Genomic DNA, 19054 nt, shown 5'->3' with positions numbered 1-19054 from the left:
TTTAGTTATTGGAGTGCAGTCTTATCCATTTAGGTTCTGTTGAAAGGATGCAGGAAAAAACAAAGTTGAAGATTAAGACTGAATTTTTTTAGTCATGATTTTCATTCAAGCCATGGTTGGAATAAAAAAGTTGTTTTAAACAGCTCTAAAGTGCATCTCAGAGCATCTAGAACCTGCATAGCTAATGGGGGGGGGGGGGGGTTTGCAAGCCCCTTTACTCCCAGCTTAATGCAGTTGTTCCCACCAGAGTTACCAGACTGCAGTCCTGCCTCCTTAGAGCATGTTGAATGAATAAATGAATACATGAAGGAAAAAGACTAAACAGTTAGCCAAACCATAAGAAAAAAGTAATCCGGATGGTGTGTAGGCCAGAAAAGAAAGGGACTTGGGGGTAATGTGCATAGGGGTGCCAAGAAGCCCTTCACCTAGGCCACCAGTTCACCTAAGACTGGTCCTTTATGGGGTTACTATTCTCCACAACAGCCTTACATTTTACACAATGCTATTACATGTTGCTTACAGAAACATTTACTACTACACAGTTTTACAGAAAACATTAAGCTAAATATATTGGTCATCACTTTTCTTAACTACTGATCAGTGATCATCAATCATACCTCTTAACCTATTTGAGCAAGTATTCTGGACAAAGCCAAAATGATGGGGGCAAAACAGATGTTACATATTACTCATAAACTTAGGAAGCTGATAGACTGTTTTTGCACTAGCATGCATTTTCTGAATGATATGAAGTCTGAAAATCAGTTGCCCGGCATTATTTAGTAATGATTTGCCAGAATACCACAAATTGTGAGAAACAGACCACAATATGAGGCAAAAAATCAACACATTCTGTAACATCCGTTTGAGAATATAGAACGGGAACAGAGGCATGAATATAGCACTTCTTTAGACCAACACGTTTCACAATGACTTTAACTTTTGATCTTGTTAAAAGCTCTTCCTAGTAAGTTATCAAGTTACTGATGTTAGATGCACTGTGTTCCAGTGTCTTTAGGTTTTCTTTTAGTAGACCTGCACCTATTACTTCCCTTAGAAAGTTGCTAGAATAGGATGACTTGTTTTGGCATACATTTTCTGACTGACACTCAAATGTCTGTTATTGTTTAGTGACTTCACTCTTTAATCATCAATGTTTTACCATAAAAACACACATTTTATAAGGAACAGACCACAAGTATGAGGCCACAAATGAGAAATAAGGTATCTATTAGCGTAAACTTTCTTTTTTACGTCTAGGTATTAACAAACGCCAAACTTGGTCCTTTAAAAAATGCAATCCGTCTCAGACGAGAGTAATGACAGTTTTGCAAGGTGGAGCTGTAAAGTAAACAAACCGTCCGTATCCAGGGTGAATTACATCATTTTAATTCCACTCTTTAGGATTTTTCCCCCTCTCAATGAAGTACAAGTAAATTCACTATACGTCACTGCACTTTTAGATAATAAAGTAGCAGAACTACCATTATTGAGTTTCGAGTTGCACTCACTTTTATTTCCGGTTCCGGTGTTTTGGACTATCTGGGTTTTTACGGTTATTTTCAAGTACAATTCGAGTAGCATGGCTGCTCGGTCTGTAATTGGAAGTACTGGGCTGTGTAGGCACCTGTTAGGCAGCCTAACACAGCGGCGTTTGGAGTGCCGCCTCCCTGTTTGGGTGCGTGGAGTTTCTGGGTCTGCGCGCTCCGACTCTGCAGCGACTGTGACGGGCTCAGATGCGATAGATTTCCACAAGCAGCAGCGAGGTGAGGGTCACCTTACCGAGGTCAGCGTGTTTGAGAAGGTGAGATAGAATTAAACGCTTTTGTTGAGAATCATCAGATAGCTTTTAGTACCTTGCTTTGCAGACTTGTTATTTTACTTGTTTTTTGGTATTCCGAGTCCGAAGGTTTGCAGTATTACTTCATGTAGTAGGCTCTTGTCACCCCATATAGTGCTTTTTTTCAGGCAGTGTTCCAAAGACGCAATTACCACCGTAACGGCTACAAACAAATGCAATCTGAGGGTCATGCTGCTTAAGGCTAGAAGTCTAAATCTTGAAGCACTCCTTAAAATGGAGAACATCGACATTTGTGCTGTAACAGTGGCCTGATTCAAGGCAGCAGAAAGCACCCCTGCACTATAACTTGTTCCACACCTTTCGGCCCCAGAACTTGGACAGAAGCTCCAAAGGCGGTGGTGTTTCCATATTCATAAAGGATTAGCACACGTCCAGACTAGTAGCCCAACGTAACACATCTGAGATACTGCAGGTGCAGCTAACATTGGGTAATACAGAGATTCAGGTCGTAGCCTGCCGTAGGTCCCCAACCATGTCCCAAGATTCACACTCCACGTTCCTAAGCACCCTTGAGAATATTAAGATCCAACCTAACAGTCTCAAGTAATCTCCCAGTGAAGTACCTCGCAGGCGGTTTCGTGCAGCTTTGGGCGGGGGGTGGGCGTGATTGTCAGTCCGGAATTCGGCAAATGTACGGAAGCAAGCATACTTTGCATTACCTATATACTTTAATTGTGCATACAACAACAATTGCAGATGTAATAATATACGGAAGCAACATAAGCATACTCGAATTCAGCATACAACAAGAATTAAGCACTAAGAGCATTTATTCTGATGAATGTGCATACAACAACAATTGCAGATGTAATAATATACGGAAGCAACATAAGCATACTCGAATTCAGCATACAACAAGAATTAAGCACTAAGAGCATTTAACAGTTTCATTAGGCATACAACAAGAATTGCAGATGTACTAAGAGCATTTAACAGTTTAAATGTTCGATGGTTAGCACATTATTAGCAGTGCCTAAAAATAGCCCCTCACATGTATTTCTTAGCACCTTATTAGCAGTTATTAGTATCGTTAAATAACATGACAATGCTATCAATGAAAACCAATTGTCTGTAACACACAGTACTAATCTTCAACCTGACTTGACAATGGAGTTTGCAGCTATAAAAGGTGGGATGCTTTGGCAAACATGTTTGCTACATCCAGCCTAAACTACGAGAACGTCGCTGACATGAGCCGAATCGACGATACCTACCTGTCCTCCGTGACATCTTCCCTGCCTTCTGCCATTGCATTCCTGCAGTCCGTTGGCATTGTGCACAAGGAGAGACGCTGCCACCTCTGTGGCTCCAGGGCTTCTCTGGTTCGCCATCGGACATCATTTGCCTGGAGATGCACTGCACGAAAGTGTAGGAGCAAGTCAGGAATGCTTTCTGGCACCTTTTTCAATAAGAGCAGGCTGCCTTTGGATATCCTGCTCAAAATCCTGTATTGGTGGGCAAGAAAGCTGCCCATCTGCAGACTGGCAGACCACTTGGCAGTCTCCGTCAACTCGGTGCTGGGCTGGTATCAATTCCTACGGGATGTCTGCAGCTGGAAACTTCTGCAGGACCCGATGCTGCTTGGGGGACCCAGTAAGGAGGTCCAGATCAACGAATGCCTGCTAGTGAAAGCAAAATACAATCGTGGAAGAGCCTTGGCCAAGATGGACCGTTGGGTCTTTGGCATATATGACTGCAGTCTTAAAAGCGGATGCCTCCGCTTTGTGTCCAAAAGAGATGCAGCCACTTTGATACCGATCATCAGACAGCACGTGTTACCGGGGACGGTGATAGTGTCTGATGAATGGGCTGCCTACAGGGGCATTCCCGAATTAGCAGTGATGAATTACACCCACCTTACTGTTAACCACAGTAAGAATTTTGCAGACCCTCAGACTGGCGCACATACTAATGCCGTGGAGGCCATGTGGTCCCGATGCAAAAAACAATTGAGACAGATGAATGGCACTCTCCGACACATGTTGGACAGCCATTTGGATGAGTTCCTGTGGCGCGAGAAATACAGCAGACAAGATGATGACTTGTTCCTCTGCCTACTTGCACATATAAAACAGTACCAGGATTTGCATGAAGAGGACCTGGGTGGCCGTAAAGTGATGGTGCAATAACTTGAAATGGTGATTTTTAACTTCTGCTGTATTTTGTAATGGTGCAATAACGTGTGAGGTGATGGTGCAATAACTGGCAATATTTTTTTTTAATTGATTTACTGCTACTACTACTCTTAAATGTTAAATTTACGTTAAATACTACGTTACATAAATTGCGTTATGAAAGGTGATTTTAACTTGCGTTTATTTAAAATACTATTGAATGTTATAATTACGTTACATAAATTGCGTTAGGAACCGGTGATTTTAACTTCTGCTGTACTGCTTTTCAATTTAATTGAATGTATTTTCGACATTTTCCTTAAATAAATTGTGTTAATTTCAAATACAAGTGAATTTTTTTATCCTACAATTACTTTAAATGCCTTTCCGTGTCAGGGTAACTAGGAGGCGGGCTTTGCTACTGTGTTTACATGTCATTGTGAGTCTAGGAGGCGTGTCCGGGGCGGGGTTTGCTACTGCGCATCCTGCGAGGTACTTCACTGGGAGATTACCCAGTCTCATACTGGGTGACTTCAACTACTCCTCCATTAACTAGGAAAACTACTCCTGTACCAACTAGAGGTAGCAACATCCTTGACCTGGTTATTACTAACATGGGCAACCGTTGCTCTACACCAGTAGGTTCATACTAGGCTATCTGCCCTAGGGAATTTATAAGCCTAGCCAGAGTGTGTTTGGCTTTCGCCACCCATTTTAAATTAATTTTGCTATGCCCTTTTTCGAGGTTAGTATACTGTGCCTCTGTCTAACAGTGACACAGAAGTGATACCCTGGGTAAACCTACCATTTCCCATCCATTCATCAAGATTCCTGTTTAGTCAACAATTAGATCCGACCACAAACTAATCACCTTGGAAATCCACATCCCTCCCACCCCACAAAGGTAACCACCATGAAAAACTTCTCCAAAGCTAACTTTGGGCTCCTAAAACAGAGGTGGCTAACTTCACGGCACCCATGCAAATGGAGAATAGTTGCATGACTGCCGAATCATGCACCAGTGCACTGTACGGACACGTACACAAATGCATCTCGCCATACCCAGTAGAACCAAGAAGAAAGAAGCCAATCTCTGGTGGTTCCCTGCCATAAACAAACTCTACAACAGGAGGAGGAAACTGATGCAGAATAAGGTGAAGTCCCAAGAGTGGAAAAACTCCTTTATCAGACTCAACAAAAGATTTGAGATCCCTCATCAAATCCTCTAAAGCTAGCTATGAAAACAGAGTTGCAGTAGATAGTAAAGACAGCCGTAGGGCCTTCTGTAGTTATGTAAAGAATCTCCATGGCAATACCCAGATTTGCTCTGATCTACTTGCACAATGACACCTTCTATACCGACCCAAAAGATATTGCCAGTATACTGGCCAACAGATTCACTGCCAACTTTACTCCTCTCTCTCTCTCTCTCCAAAGGACCAATCAGAATACCAGTAGATTGCCAGGCACCCAGTATTACTGCTGCACAGGTTAAAAACAGCAAAGTCCAAGGCCAAGAATACAGCTTCTATGGGACCTGACAATATCACCGGCTGTGTTCTATATGAACTACAGAGTGAACTAGCATCTCACCTGTGTGCCCTGTTCAGTGACAGTCTCACCTCAGGCTTTGTCCCTACTGAATGGCAGATCCCTACAGTCATCCCTCTCCACAAGGGAGGAGTGACAACAGACCCTGGGAACTATTGCCCCATTAGCCTGACGAGTCTAATGTGCAAAGCTATGGAACGCATCATCATGGACCCGATAAACAAGGATATAGGGAATCTTCAAACTCTGGATCCTACACAGTTTGCCTACTCAACTTGGTTGAGGTGTGGATGAAGGCAAGGTGGTTCATACAGTCTACCTTGATCTGGCCAAGGCCTTTGATACCATTCCCCAGACAGGAATCCTAGAAAAACTCACTAAGTTAGGGATCAACCCCTGTATCACTCGATGGGTTGCAAACTGGCTCACAGATAGAACCCACAGTGTGAAAGTAGCTCAGACTGTCGACCAGTTATGAGTGGAGTCTCACAGGGTTTGGTCCTGGGTCCTCTCCTGTTTGGTATCTACTTCTCTGAAGTCCATGCCAACACGAAGGAACTCTGGATGACAAAGTTCATAGACGGTTGCAAGTTGGGAGCTATTATAAGCTCCCCAAGTGATGTTGACATCCTACAGAAAGGCCTCAGTGAGACCGACGACTAGTGTCAGAACCATGGCCATAAACTCAATACCAAAAAAAGTGTCGTCATCCACCTTGGGAAAAACCCGGTTCCCTTGAATTCCCACATCGATGGTAGTCCACTGAACGCAGAAGGCATTATAAGAGATCTAGGAACGCAGGTTGACAGCAACCTCTCTTTTGATCACCACATTGCCACTGTGGTCAGAAAGGCCTTCTATGTGGCACATCTCATTACTAAGGGTTTTGCATCCAGGAAAAAAGAGGTCCTTGTCTCCCTCTACTCTTCCCTCATTAGGCCATTCATCGAGTGCAATGCCCAATTTGGCATGTACCTCACTAGACACCTGCTATAACTGGAGAGGTCGCAAAAGTACCTCTCAAAGAGGATCCTAGGCCTTAAACACTTGTCCTAACATGGACAGACTAAAAAAAAACTCCCAACTATTCTGTATCATATCGCCTACATAGAGGCAATATCTACTTGACTTACAAAGCCATGTCTGACCCAGCTCTGTTAGAAATGCTACATCTAAAGAATTCCCGATCCCTTCGCACCACACGATCCAGGGACCTCAGCCTCATTACCACAATCAACAACACATGCTGGAGGGACAGGTTCATAATCCAGAGACTGCCCATGCCATGGAATAGACTTCCCATACATGTCAAGCAGAGCACCTCACTGGCTGTCTTCAAGAGAAATCTTGATGAGTGGATGGGAAATAGAAAATTCACCCCGGGGATCACTCCAATGACTCTACTTGACAGAGACACTAGGAACTAAGGTCGGATGGCACAATGCCAGAGTAATCCTGTGGGCTAAGCTTGTAAAGGGCCATTAGCCTAGTACACACCTATGAACGTATGTACAAGCATAAGCTGCCGACCTATAGTGTAGGTAAAATAAGCGAATCTCTGAGAGTGGCATCTTAGTTGTGTAAAACAACATTTTATTTGTTTAAAGCAATTTTGCAAACCAAAATTTTATGGAATAGCTTGGGTTGCTGCCTTGTCAGATGCTGAGTATGATAGTTTGCAGTGCAAACCCTACCGGCAACCAGTGCAGGGAACTGTACATTACTTCTGTTAACAAAAGAAACACTTGAGTTTTTTTTGTGGCATTGTTGGAGAACAGTACCTCCCATGTCAGTCTGTGCAGAACTGGGTGTGCCTTATGTGATTGACATGCCAAATGGCTGTAATGTATGCAGATGATGCATGATTGACTGTTATGTAGATTTAACAGCGACATTATGCATACATTGGTTGTTTATTTACAAGTCTGTCGGTCAACCACGTAAATTTGTGGGTGTTGCTGCAGATGTTCAATGTAAGTTTTAACGGATCCCTGTCAGGTGATCGAATTATCACAATTTTATAATTCATATGATCGTGACCATATGATCAAAGTTTTGAAACTTATAAAGTTTTGAATGGAGATGGAGGTACAGCACGCAAAGAGAAATTAACCCTTTTCATCAATGAGGTGTGATCTTGGAGTTAGTTATTTAATTTGCAGGGAGTGGGCGGTACAGAGGGGCTTGCCACACTGCAAAAACGTAAAAAAAAATTACTTGGGAGTTATAATACTATTTTTAGCATTGGGTAATTGTAGTGCCCCCTCAAGCTAACATGCCAAATACCCAATGAATATTCATGTGGCCAGTGAAGACTGACATCACCATGAATATACACTTGTTATTCAAACATGTCCCAGGGTGGTGGGTGGCGTTTAGGCAGGACTTGCAACTGCGCACCAGAGGAAGTACTGTTCCAACTTCTCCTGTGTAATTGCTGGAGAACAGTACCTCCCCAGTCAGTTTGCACAGAAGTTGTAATGCTTTGTGTGATTGACATGCCAAATGGCTCTGATGTTGTATGCAAATGATGCACGATTGACTGCCATGCATATACAAATGATGCATGATTGACTGCCATGCAGATCTGACAGTGACGTTATGCATGTGTTGGTTATTGATTTACATATTTGCCATGCAGATACAAATGATGCATGATTGACTGCCATGCAGATTTGACAGTGACATTATGCATGTGTTGGTTGTTCATAGGTGGGTCCATAGGTAGGTACTAGGCTATCGGTCCAAGGGCCTAAGTAAGCCTAGCCAACAAAGTTCCCTGGCTTACACCAACCCAAAAAAGTTAATTTTCTGTGCCCCTGTCAAGCAGAGCCACGGAAGTGTATTTCTTATTTCCCATCCACTCATCAAGATTTTTCTTGAAGAGTGTTAATGAGGAACTTTGCTTGACATAGATGGGTAGCTTGTTCCAGAGTATGGGAAGTCTCTGGGAAAGAAATCTGTCCCTCCAGCAAGTCCTGTTTGTGTTGACAAGGTTTAGGTCCCTAGAGCGTTTAGCTCAGAGGGATTGGGATTGGGATTTCTTTAGGTGTAGCATGTCCAACAGCTCTGGGTTTGACATAGTTTTATATGTTAGGCAGAGATCACCTTGGAGTAGGCGATATGCTGCAGAGTAAAGCTGGAGTTTTTTAAGACTATCAGTGTAGGGCATCTGTTTGAGGCCAGTAATTCTCTTTGTGAGGTACTTCTGTGGCTTTTCCAGTTGCTGCAGATGTCTTGTGAGGTACATTCCAAAAGGGGCGTTGTACTCTGTAATGGGTCTAATGAGTGTCGAGTAGAGGGGAATAATGGCCTCTTTTTTTTTTTTTTTTTCCTGGATGAGAACCCTTTTGTGATGAGATGTGCTATGTAGAAGGATTTCCTGACTGCTGTGGCAATGTGATTATCAAAGGAGAGACTACTGTCCACCTGGGTCCCAATGTCTCTTATCACACATTCAGTGTTAAGAAGACTGCCGCCTATGTGGTAGTTCATGGGTACAAAGTTTTTACCAAAGGGGATAACGATGTACTTTTTGGCATTGAGCTTGAGGCCATGGCTGTGACACCAGGCATCTGTCTCAGTGAGGCCCTTCTGTAGGATGTCCACATCATTTGGAGACTCGACTATAGCTCCTAGTTTGCAGTCATCTGCGAACTTCGTTGGCCAGAGGCCTTCTATGTTAGCCTGTACTTCAGAGAAGTAGATACCAAACAGAAGTCCCAGGACTGAACCCTGTAGTACTCCACTTGTCATTGGTTTGAAGTCAGATTTGGAGTCTGCAACTTTTACAGTGTGAGTTCCGTCAGTGAGCCAGTTGGCAACCCATCTTGTGACATAGGGATTTATACCTAGTTTAGTGAGTTTAGCTATAATTCCAGAATGGGGCATGGCGTCGAAAGCCTTGGCGAGGTCAAGATAGGCTGTGTGAGCCACCTTACCCTCATCTACGGCTTTGGTGACTGCCTCCAAGAAGTCGACCAGGTTCAGGAGGCAAGATCTGCCTTTCACAAACCCGAACCGGGTGGGGTCCAGAGTGGGGCATGGTGTCGAAAGCCTTGGCGAGGCCAAGATAGGCTGTGTAAGCCACCTTACCCTCATCTACAGCTTTGGTGACTGCCTCCAAGAAGTCGACCAGGTTCAGGAGGCAAGATCTGCCTTTCCCAAACCCGAACCGGGTGGGATCCAGAGGGATCCAGAGTTTGGAGGTTACCAGTGTCTTTGTTTATGAAGTCCATGATGATACATTCCATGGCCTTGCAGACCAGGCTCATCAGGCTAATAGGCCGATAGTTCCCAGGATCAGTGGTGGCTCCCCCTTTGTGGAGTGGGATAACTGTTGCTGTGCGCCATTCAGTGGGCACAAAGCCTGACGTGAGGCTATGATTGAACATGGTGCTTAGGTGGGGAGCCAGTTCGTTCTGAAGTTCGTGTAAAACGCAGCCTGGGATGTTGTCCGGTCCTATGGATGCTTTGTTCTTGGCATTAGAGAGTGCTGCTTTTACCTGTGAAGTTGTGATTACAGCGACTCTGCATTCTTCTTGTATAGATATGGTCCCTTTAGGGGGTGAGAGAGGGGTAAAGTTAGCATTGAACCTATCTGTTGGCAATATCAGTTGGTTCTGTAATTTTTGTGCCATTGTGCTGTAACTCGGAGCAGATCTGGGTGTTGCCATTGAGATTTTTGACATAGCTATAGAATGCTTTGTGGTTGTCCTTAGAATTAGTGGCAATCTTGTTTTCATAGCTAGCTTTGGATGATCTTATAACGGATCTCAGCTTCTTGCTGAGGCTGACCAGGGAGCCCCTCCACTAATGAGATTTTACTTTCTTTTGCAGCAATTTCTTCCCTCTGTTGTAGAGTTTGTTTATGGCAGGGGACCGCCAGATTGGCTTCGTTTTTTGGGAGAATAGCGTCTTGGTTCTGTTTGGGATAGCACAATCCATGAACTCTTGAAGTGCTTATAGAGTGCATTTGTGTAGGATTCGGCAGTCATAACTGTATTGTCCATCTGCATGGGTGTCATGAAGTTCACCACTTCTGTCTTAAGAAGCATGAAGTTGGCTTTGGAGAAATGTTTTACCGTGGTTTCCTTAATGGGGGCGGGATGTGGAAATCTAGGGTGATTAGCTTATGGTTGGATCTGACCAAAGAGGAGTTGACTTCAGGTGTGTAACACCGGTCACTCATGTTGGTAATGACTAGCTCTAGGATATTGTTGACCCTGGTGGGCGTGTGGTTAAATTGATCCAGGGCATTGGAATTTATGAATTCCAGAAAGCGCTGAGCGAAGGTGTTGGTACATGAGTAGTTTTCCCAGTTAATGGTGAGGTAGTTGAAATTGCCCAATAATAGGGTGTTTGGTTGAACCCTAATATTTCCAGTATATCAAGAAAAGAGGAGTGGGAATCCTGGGGCATGGTGGAGGATCTGTAGCAAGCTACAATGTGGATTGCAGTTTTGCCCAGAGTTAGTTGCACTTGGATAAACTTGGCTGCATTATGCTGAGCAACTAGCCTGGAGGTATGGATATCCTTAATGAATATGGACACACGTCCGCCTTTGGTGTTCCGATCCAGGTTAGATGGCCGAAAAGTGTGGTAGGAGTTATAGCCTGGTAATGCAGGGTGCTCTCTGGAGCCTTGAACCAGGTTGTTGATTTACATATCTGTCAGTCACCCACATAAATTTGTGAGATGTTGAATGTAGGTTGTAAAGGATCTTTATCAGATGATCGAAGTATCAAAACTTCGAAATTCATATGTCGGTACAGAATGGAAAGGGAAATTTATCATTTTCCTCAATGTAGTGCAGTCTCGAAGTTGGTATAGTTAATTTGCAGGGGGGCTTGCCCCCTGCAAAAATGTAAAAAAAAAAAAAACTTGGAGTTATAGTGCTGTTCTGTAGAATTAGGTGATTGTAGTGCCCCCTAGAGCTAACTTGCGGAATACCCGATGAATATTCATACAGCCAGTGAAGGCATTAACATGAATATACATTTGTTATTCGAACATGTCACAGGGTGTTAGGTGTTGGGCGGGGTTTAGGCAGGACTTGCAACTGTGCATCCGAGGAGGTACTGTTCTACATCTTCGATGTTGTTGCATATAATATTGCTATGTTTGAGATAACTGTTTTAATATCAGAGTAAATGTAGAAGTTTTTGTTCTGAAATCTCTGGACATTTATTTTTTTCATGTTTTTTTTCACAGGACACTACTGCCCATAAAGGGACTCTCCTGCATAAAGAGGGGCAGGTGGTAACTCCAGGATTAGCCTAATTTTGTTCTTGATGTTTCAGTTTGGGGCCTAGAATATTTTTCCTTTGGAATTGTGGCATTGTAGCAGACTTGTTTATTTGGTTAATTATGTTTGTATAACAAGGTAATGCACTAGTAACAAAAGACCAATGGCAAACGCGTCCTGGGTGAATATAATCTAAAAAAAGATAGATACTTTCAAATGGTATTGGAGTAAATTGTCAGAGGTGCGAATAGCATATAGTACGTTCAATAATTTGGTGATAACCGATGACTGAGTGTGGGTATCACAGGATTTACCAGTGATTACTGTGGTTTGATGGTGAAGGTGTAGACCACTTGATCAAACAACGCCAACTGTGGGGAAATCCTGTGATACCACACCCAGTCATGGGTTATTGCTATTACATATTGACAATGTTTAAGAGAGGATTTGCTTACGTTTCTTTAAACACTGACACTGTATAACTGCAACTTAGTGTTGCTCAGCTTCTTTGCATTCAAGTGTACTGTGCACGTAGATGGTACTTGTGTACTTATGCTTGCAAGGTACTGTATGCAATTTAAAGAAAGAATCATCTATGTAAAGTGCTGTTTTTTTTCTTTGTTAGAGACAGTAATGTAAAACTTTGCATGTCATTTATCGACTGACAATTTCTTAGTGATCAGAAATGTAAAACAAATTATGAAGGGCAGAACAAATATCAGAAAAATTAGGGATGAATTGTAAAACTAGTTTCACCGAGGAAAATTGGCTAGACTTAAAATGGCCCACAGGCGTAACTAGCGTAGTACTTGTCTGTGAGCCAGCGGTATAATCAATCATAATGATGGTAACCAACCATTCCTCTCAACTGTGTAGATTTTTGCAGAAGGTTCCAATTTTCCTCTGATTTTGCCTCGTCTTTGACAAAGTAGATTATGGATGGTGTTCTAATCATATAGTAATAGAAAGTGTGGCTGCTCAGTGGTATGTTGGGAGCCAACTTCTATTGATACATGCTTGATTTACAATGGGCACTCTGACCAGTTGGCCTCCACATTTTTGAATTCCAATGACCCTTTATTGTAAAGTGTTCTATAAAAGATACAACAGTTTAGAAGAAATAATATACAAGCATGGTTTTAGAGCACAGAGGGAGGAATTGGGTGAAGACGATGCTGAGCAATTGATGGGAAACGATGGTAGTGGGTTAAGTGATGTGGCCGGGCAGGTTAGTTTTTGTTTAGTTTATTAACGTAGGTTTCCGCTGATGTATATTTGTGATTTCTTAAATCTCATTCATGAAAACAAGGAAAATTAAACCTTTTCTGTTTTTGAAGTTTAAATTAATTTTTTTAACGGATATATTTGAATGAGCTGTTTTTGTTATGTATAGTGCATGTCTCAGTGGGGAAAATGAGTGACGGATATTTACATTGTAAATGTGGTTAAAAGGGTACTTTGGACTACTGACAAAGTAAGAGTATTACATGCGGCATGAGTCTGATAGGGCTACAATGAGGTTTTGGAGTTCCTTTAATATTTCTGATAGCATGATTAGGATGTCCTTTTTCTTCATGCATTTGTTAGTATTTTGTTTATTAGATCATTTAAATTTTGACGTGAAAACTGACCCGCTAGACTTTGAATCGTCTTCTGATGTAACACAGTTGACTAGTTCATTTTGCATTGTCCTGTACAGGTGTTTTGTGTGGTTATTAATTGAAGATGTAATGCTGTATACCAGTATTTATATAAAGTATGATAGCTTAAAGCTGAGGGTAGTAGTAGTAAGTACTCCATTTGGCATGCAAGATAAATTTAGAATGGGTCTATTTTAGCTTTATTGAAACCAATTGCAGTCAATCATAAAATAGAAGTTTAAATCCAAAAAGTGCTCATGTGTGGGGACATTGTCACTCATGATGGACTCTGAGTGGATCTACTTCAAAGCAGAGCACAAAATGGATATTTTCATCTTCTGAAATTAAAGAACACCCCCCCCCCCCCAAGGTACAAGCCAAGCAAATATCCCTCCTGATTTTTGACATTATTGCAACCAATAACACTGTCATGGATCAGGTAAATCACCTTAAGCTGCCAAGAAAATATATACGGATAGTGAGTTCAGATTTGATCAATTAGCCAGACAAGTCACAAAGCAAAACAAAAACTGTACGCCTTATACAAATTAAACCTTGTCTGACACAACAAGCACAAACATAATAAAGCTCAGGATATACTTCTTGCAATCCATTCTACACCTCCCCAGTTCTAAGACATTTACCAAAACAATCTTCTAAGCAAATTTGAAAAATTGTTACTGTAAAATAGCTAAATTTGCATCCATCCTCTCCAATAAAGCACACCATTGGTCTTACAAAAGTTACAGTGCTTAGGCCTGCAACAATCCTTGGCACTAGCTCAACTCAGTACCTCACATAGTATTGTAATACAATTCAAACAAGCATTAAGGAATTGCAAGCCTTCATTAAAAATATGAACCGCCTGAAAATCTTGGCTCGCGGCACATTAACAACTGACATGGAGATGCCAAGTCTTCATATATTGTCAAAGTGTGAACCCCCCCCCCCCTTTATAGAGCACCATCCAACCTCACATAATGCTACCACACCACTGAATCAAACACATAAACACACAAAGACATACTCGGAGGCTCTGAGTAAAAATTTATCTAAACAGCAGAGGCCTCCAAAGCAGACACCCAAGCAACTGCTACCTCAAGACACCCCACAAGCAACACATAAACCACAAAATCAGTGTGCAAAGCAGTCACAGCCCTTAAGGCCAAATACAACACCAAACATACTTGTCATAGGTGACTCCATAGTCAGACACACTGACGTCCCACTCACCAGGCTGAACAAGGAGAGGGTCACAGTAAGCTGCCTATCGGGCGCTAGAATCCGCCACATAACACAAGCACTCTGGTCACTCCACGGCAAGTACAAATATTGTCCATGCTGGTGTGAACGACCTGAGTCGTACCTCCCTGGACTACATGAAAAGAGACCTATAGAGGAGCTCTCTGATTATGTAGCCCAGGCAGGTATGACCCTGACCCTGAGCAGTATCCTTCCTTCACCAAGAATGATGCCGCAATATAGTGACAAGATGATCAGCTTTAACAATTGGCTTAATTTCTGGTGTCATTCAAAGGGGATCCAGTGTCTGTCTGCCTGGGATGACATGCTTGACAAGCAACGCTGCTTCGCAAGGGACGGCTTGCACCTGTCACCCCTGGGATTCCGGATATTGGCTAAGGCTCTTGCCACCCCCATAGTGCCTTTTTTAGGCAAGGCTCAAATTCTAAACCTACCACCCTAGAAAACAAAAATGGGAAGAAACTGAGGGTAATGCTGCTCAATGCCAGAAGTCTAAATCTCAAAATGCACGCACTCGAGGCCCTTCTCAGTATGGAGAACATCGATGTCTGTGCTGTAACTGAAACCTGGTTCAAGGCTCCTGAGAGCACCCCGGCACTATAAGGTTTTACCTCGTATCATGCGTTCCGGCCCCAAAACCCGGACCACACCACAAAAGGAGGGGGTGGTATCCATATTCATAAAGGATACCCACACCTCCAGGTTGGTGGCAACGCACAAAGCTTCGGAAACCATCCAGGTGCAACTAACCATAGGCAAAACTGCTCTACAATTTGTAGCATGCTACAGGCCACCCTCTCAAACTCAGGAACCCCACACAGCCTTCCTGAAGACACTGGAGGGTATAAATGTATCTCCAAACACCATCATATTTGGTGACTTCAACTACCCGAATATAGACTGGGAACATTACTCAAGCCCTAACTTTCTAGCCCAACGGTTCCTGGAGTTCATAAATTCAAATGCCATGGAACAACTAGTCACTGTTCCCATGAGAGGAGAAAATATACTAGATCTCATTATCACAAACATGGGGACAAAATGCTCCACACGCGAAGTATATCCCTCATTGGTGAGACCTGATCATAAACTAATCTCACTGGAAATCCACATCCCGCCCCACCACAAACAAAAAGACCACAGTGAAGAACTTCTCTAAAGCAAACTTCACACTACTCAAGACTGGTGTGGTATCCTTCAAGGCCCCTGAGCCAGTGGAAACCACAATCCAAGCTGCGGAAGCCCTTACAAATGCCTTCTATGAACACCTCCAGGACTGCATGGATCAGGCAATCCCAAATAAAACCAAGACTCTTTCCACCAAGGGCAAACGTCCAGTCTGGTGGACCCCAGCCATTAACAAACTTTACAATAAGAGGAGAAAGCTATTACATGATAGAACAAAATCCATAAAAGGAAAGTCACCCCTGATTATTATTAGTAAAAAAATACGAGCACTCATAAAATCAACTAAGGCCAATTTTGAGAGAAAAATTGCCATAGATTCAAAAGACAATCATAAGGCATTTTTCAGCTATGTTAGGAACCTGGGTGGATACTCCCAGATATGCTCAGAATTAGTCCAAATGATACAAAAATCACTGAACCCACAGACATTGCCAACATACTGGCAGACAGGTTCAGTGCAAACTTCACCCCCCTCTCCCCCCCTAAAGGAGAGTTAACTATCCCAGCGGAGTGTAGCCTCCCAGACATCTCAAATGCGCAGGTGAAAGCTGCTCTCTCTAAAGCTAAAAACACAGCATCAATGGGACCGGATGGTGTCCCCGGCTGTGTGCTACATGAGCTCAATGAGGAACTAAACCCGCACATAAGGCAGCTGTTTAATCTCAGCCTTACCACAGGATACGTGCCCAAGGAGTGGCGTATGGCAACTGTGGTCCCACTCCACAAAGGCGGTGCCTCTACGGACCCTGGTAATTACCGCCCCATAAGCTTAACAAGTCTAGTCTGCAAAGCTATGGAGAGGATCATAATGGAGCTCATAAACAAAGATATAGGGGACTTGCAGACATTGGACCCGACCCAGTTTGGCTTTGTCAAGGGCAGATCATGCCTTTTGAACTTAGTCGACTTCTTCGAAACAGTCACCAAGGCCATTGATGAGGGAAAGGCAGTCCATACAGCCTACCTTGACCTTGCAAAGGCTTTCGACACAATACCCCACTCGGGTATTGTAGAAAAACTTACCAGCTTAAATGTAAACCCATATGTCACAAGATGGGTTGCAAACTGGCTTAAGGACAGAACCCACAGGGTTAGAGTCGCTGGCGCTATGTCAGACTCCAAGCCGGTCACAAGTGGTGTCCCACAGAGCTCGGTCCTTGGCCCCCTATTGTTCGGCATCTACTTCTCAGAAGTACAGGCCAACATGGGAGGACTTTGGCTGACAAAGTTTGCAGATGAATGCAAACTGGGCGCCATAGTGGAAAGTGCATTGGACATGGATATCCTTCAGAGGGGACTCACGGAAACTGATAGCTGGTGCCAGAGCCATGGCCTGAAGTTAAACGCCAAAAAATGTATAGTCATACCCTTCGGGAAAAACAAGGTAACCCCAAGCTACCATATAGGTGGCAATCCACTAAGCACAGAAGAGGTTATCGGGGACCTGGGGACCCAGGTTGACAGTGGCCTTTCTTTTGACATTCACGTTGCTAAAGTGGTTAGAAAGACCTTCTACATTGCCCACCTGATCATGAAGGGATTCACATCCAGATCTAGTGAGGTAATTGTTCCCCTGTACTCTTCACTTATCAGACCAATGATAGAATACAATGCTCCATTCGGGATGTATCTCACCCGACATCTGCAGCAATTGGAGAGACCCCAAAAGTTCCTCACCAAAAGGATAAAGGGACTCCAAAATCTGTCATATGCTGCCAGATTGAAGAAACTCCAGCTCTATTCAGTCGCATACTGTCTGCTCAGAGGTGACATGTGCCTGACATACAAGGCCATGTCCAACCCGGAATTAATGGACATGCTCCACCTCAAAAAATCCAAATCCACCAGAACCACTAGAGCAAGCGACTTAAACCTTAGCACGGATATAAATAGGACGTGCAGGAGGGATAGATTTATCACTGAGACTCCCTATGCTGTGGAATAAAATCCCGGTCCATGTGAGGCAGAGCACCTCGCTGGCTCTGTTCAAGAGAAATCTTGACCTGTGGATGGGAGACCGTAGGTTTACCCCGGGAATCATCTCTGTGTCACTGCTGGACAGAGGCACAACAAACTAATGGGCACAGTATTTTTTCATGTAAGGGGTGGCGTAAGCCACAAAACTTTGGGCTAGGCTTATAAATGCCTTAGGGCAGATAGCCTAGTATAAACCTATGAACCTACTAACTAAAAGTCTATAAATTCCTTATTTAACACACAATTAACTGATCATGCATGCTTTCTTTCCTTTTTCTAGTATAGTAAACCCTGCATATAAATTGGATGTCAGTGAAAATTGTATTGCCTTTTGAGCTTTTCTCCCTGGTACTCTGCTGAAAATAGGCTCCTGGTCAACAAATTGAAACAAAAAAAATACAATACCAACATCTCTCTCTTGTGGGGTAACCTAGGTTGCATCATCAATGAAGGTCACTCCTCCTACTTCTCAGTTAATGCCGCATCCAGAAATAAAGGTTGTATTTCAAGAAAGCATGCATTGTATAAGGAAATTCATAAACAGGTTAAAACTTCATATTGTGATCTTGTAATTTCATAATTCAGATATCACATCAGCAGAATTTCCTATTATCTGTAGTCCTTAGAATAATTTTAAGCCAGTGAGCATCACCTCTGCAGAATGCTTTTTTACCTCCTCAGTTCTAGAAGTGAGGAAACTACAACCACTATACTATGTAGAAATCTTTTTCTGATACTGCAGGAATTGTTTATTGTTTACCAAGGTATCATATTACATAATCTGTTTTGTAAATCAATTTCCTAATCAGATTGGGATTGGTAAGCATGAACTGCATTTTTTAGCAGTGGTATGTGGTATGAACCTCATGTTAGAGACCTTCACAGCTCATAAATCCGAAAGGTCCTGTGTCATGATAGTATGCAGTAGGGCACATGGAATGTTCTCTAAAGCAGTTGGTGTACTAGCCTCTGCCACACCCAGGTGTGGACTAATGGCACCTAAGTAAATGTAGAAAGTCTTGATCTGGTCACAAAACTGCTGTGTTGCTAAGCTTAACGGGGTTGAGCAACAACAGTGGCTTGTATGTTTGTAGAATTTGCAAATGTAGTGCTTTGCACAAACGCTGCAGAACTGCAGCTATCTGTAATGACGCCACATTTTTCACAGAAGTGGATCCCTTCATTCAACTGTAATCACAACACAGATGCACCT

General features: G+C 42.9%; 1 protein-coding gene across 1 annotated transcript in view; it reads left to right on the top strand.

Moving 5' to 3' along the window:
- Window positions 1-1498: 1498 nt before the first annotated feature.
- NDUFB11 (NADH:ubiquinone oxidoreductase subunit B11) overlaps window positions 1499-19054 on the top strand; it is a 58466-nt gene continuing 40910 nt past the window's right edge. The window contains exon 1 of the mRNA XM_044080276.1: window positions 1499-1804. Within this exon, the coding sequence (XP_043936211.1) occupies window positions 1583-1804 (222 nt within the window). The 5' untranslated portion in view covers window positions 1499-1582. The remainder of the gene's footprint in view (window positions 1805-19054) is intronic.

This window comes from Protopterus annectens, chromosome 8.part0 (genome assembly GCF_019279795.1).
Source record: "Protopterus annectens isolate FY-2018-M chromosome 8.part0, PAN1.0, whole genome shotgun sequence".
Taxonomy (NCBI): domain Eukaryota; kingdom Metazoa; phylum Chordata; order Ceratodontiformes; family Protopteridae; genus Protopterus; species Protopterus annectens.
The sequence above is the reverse complement of the archived record's forward strand: the minus strand, read 5'-3'. Positions and strand labels throughout refer to the sequence as shown.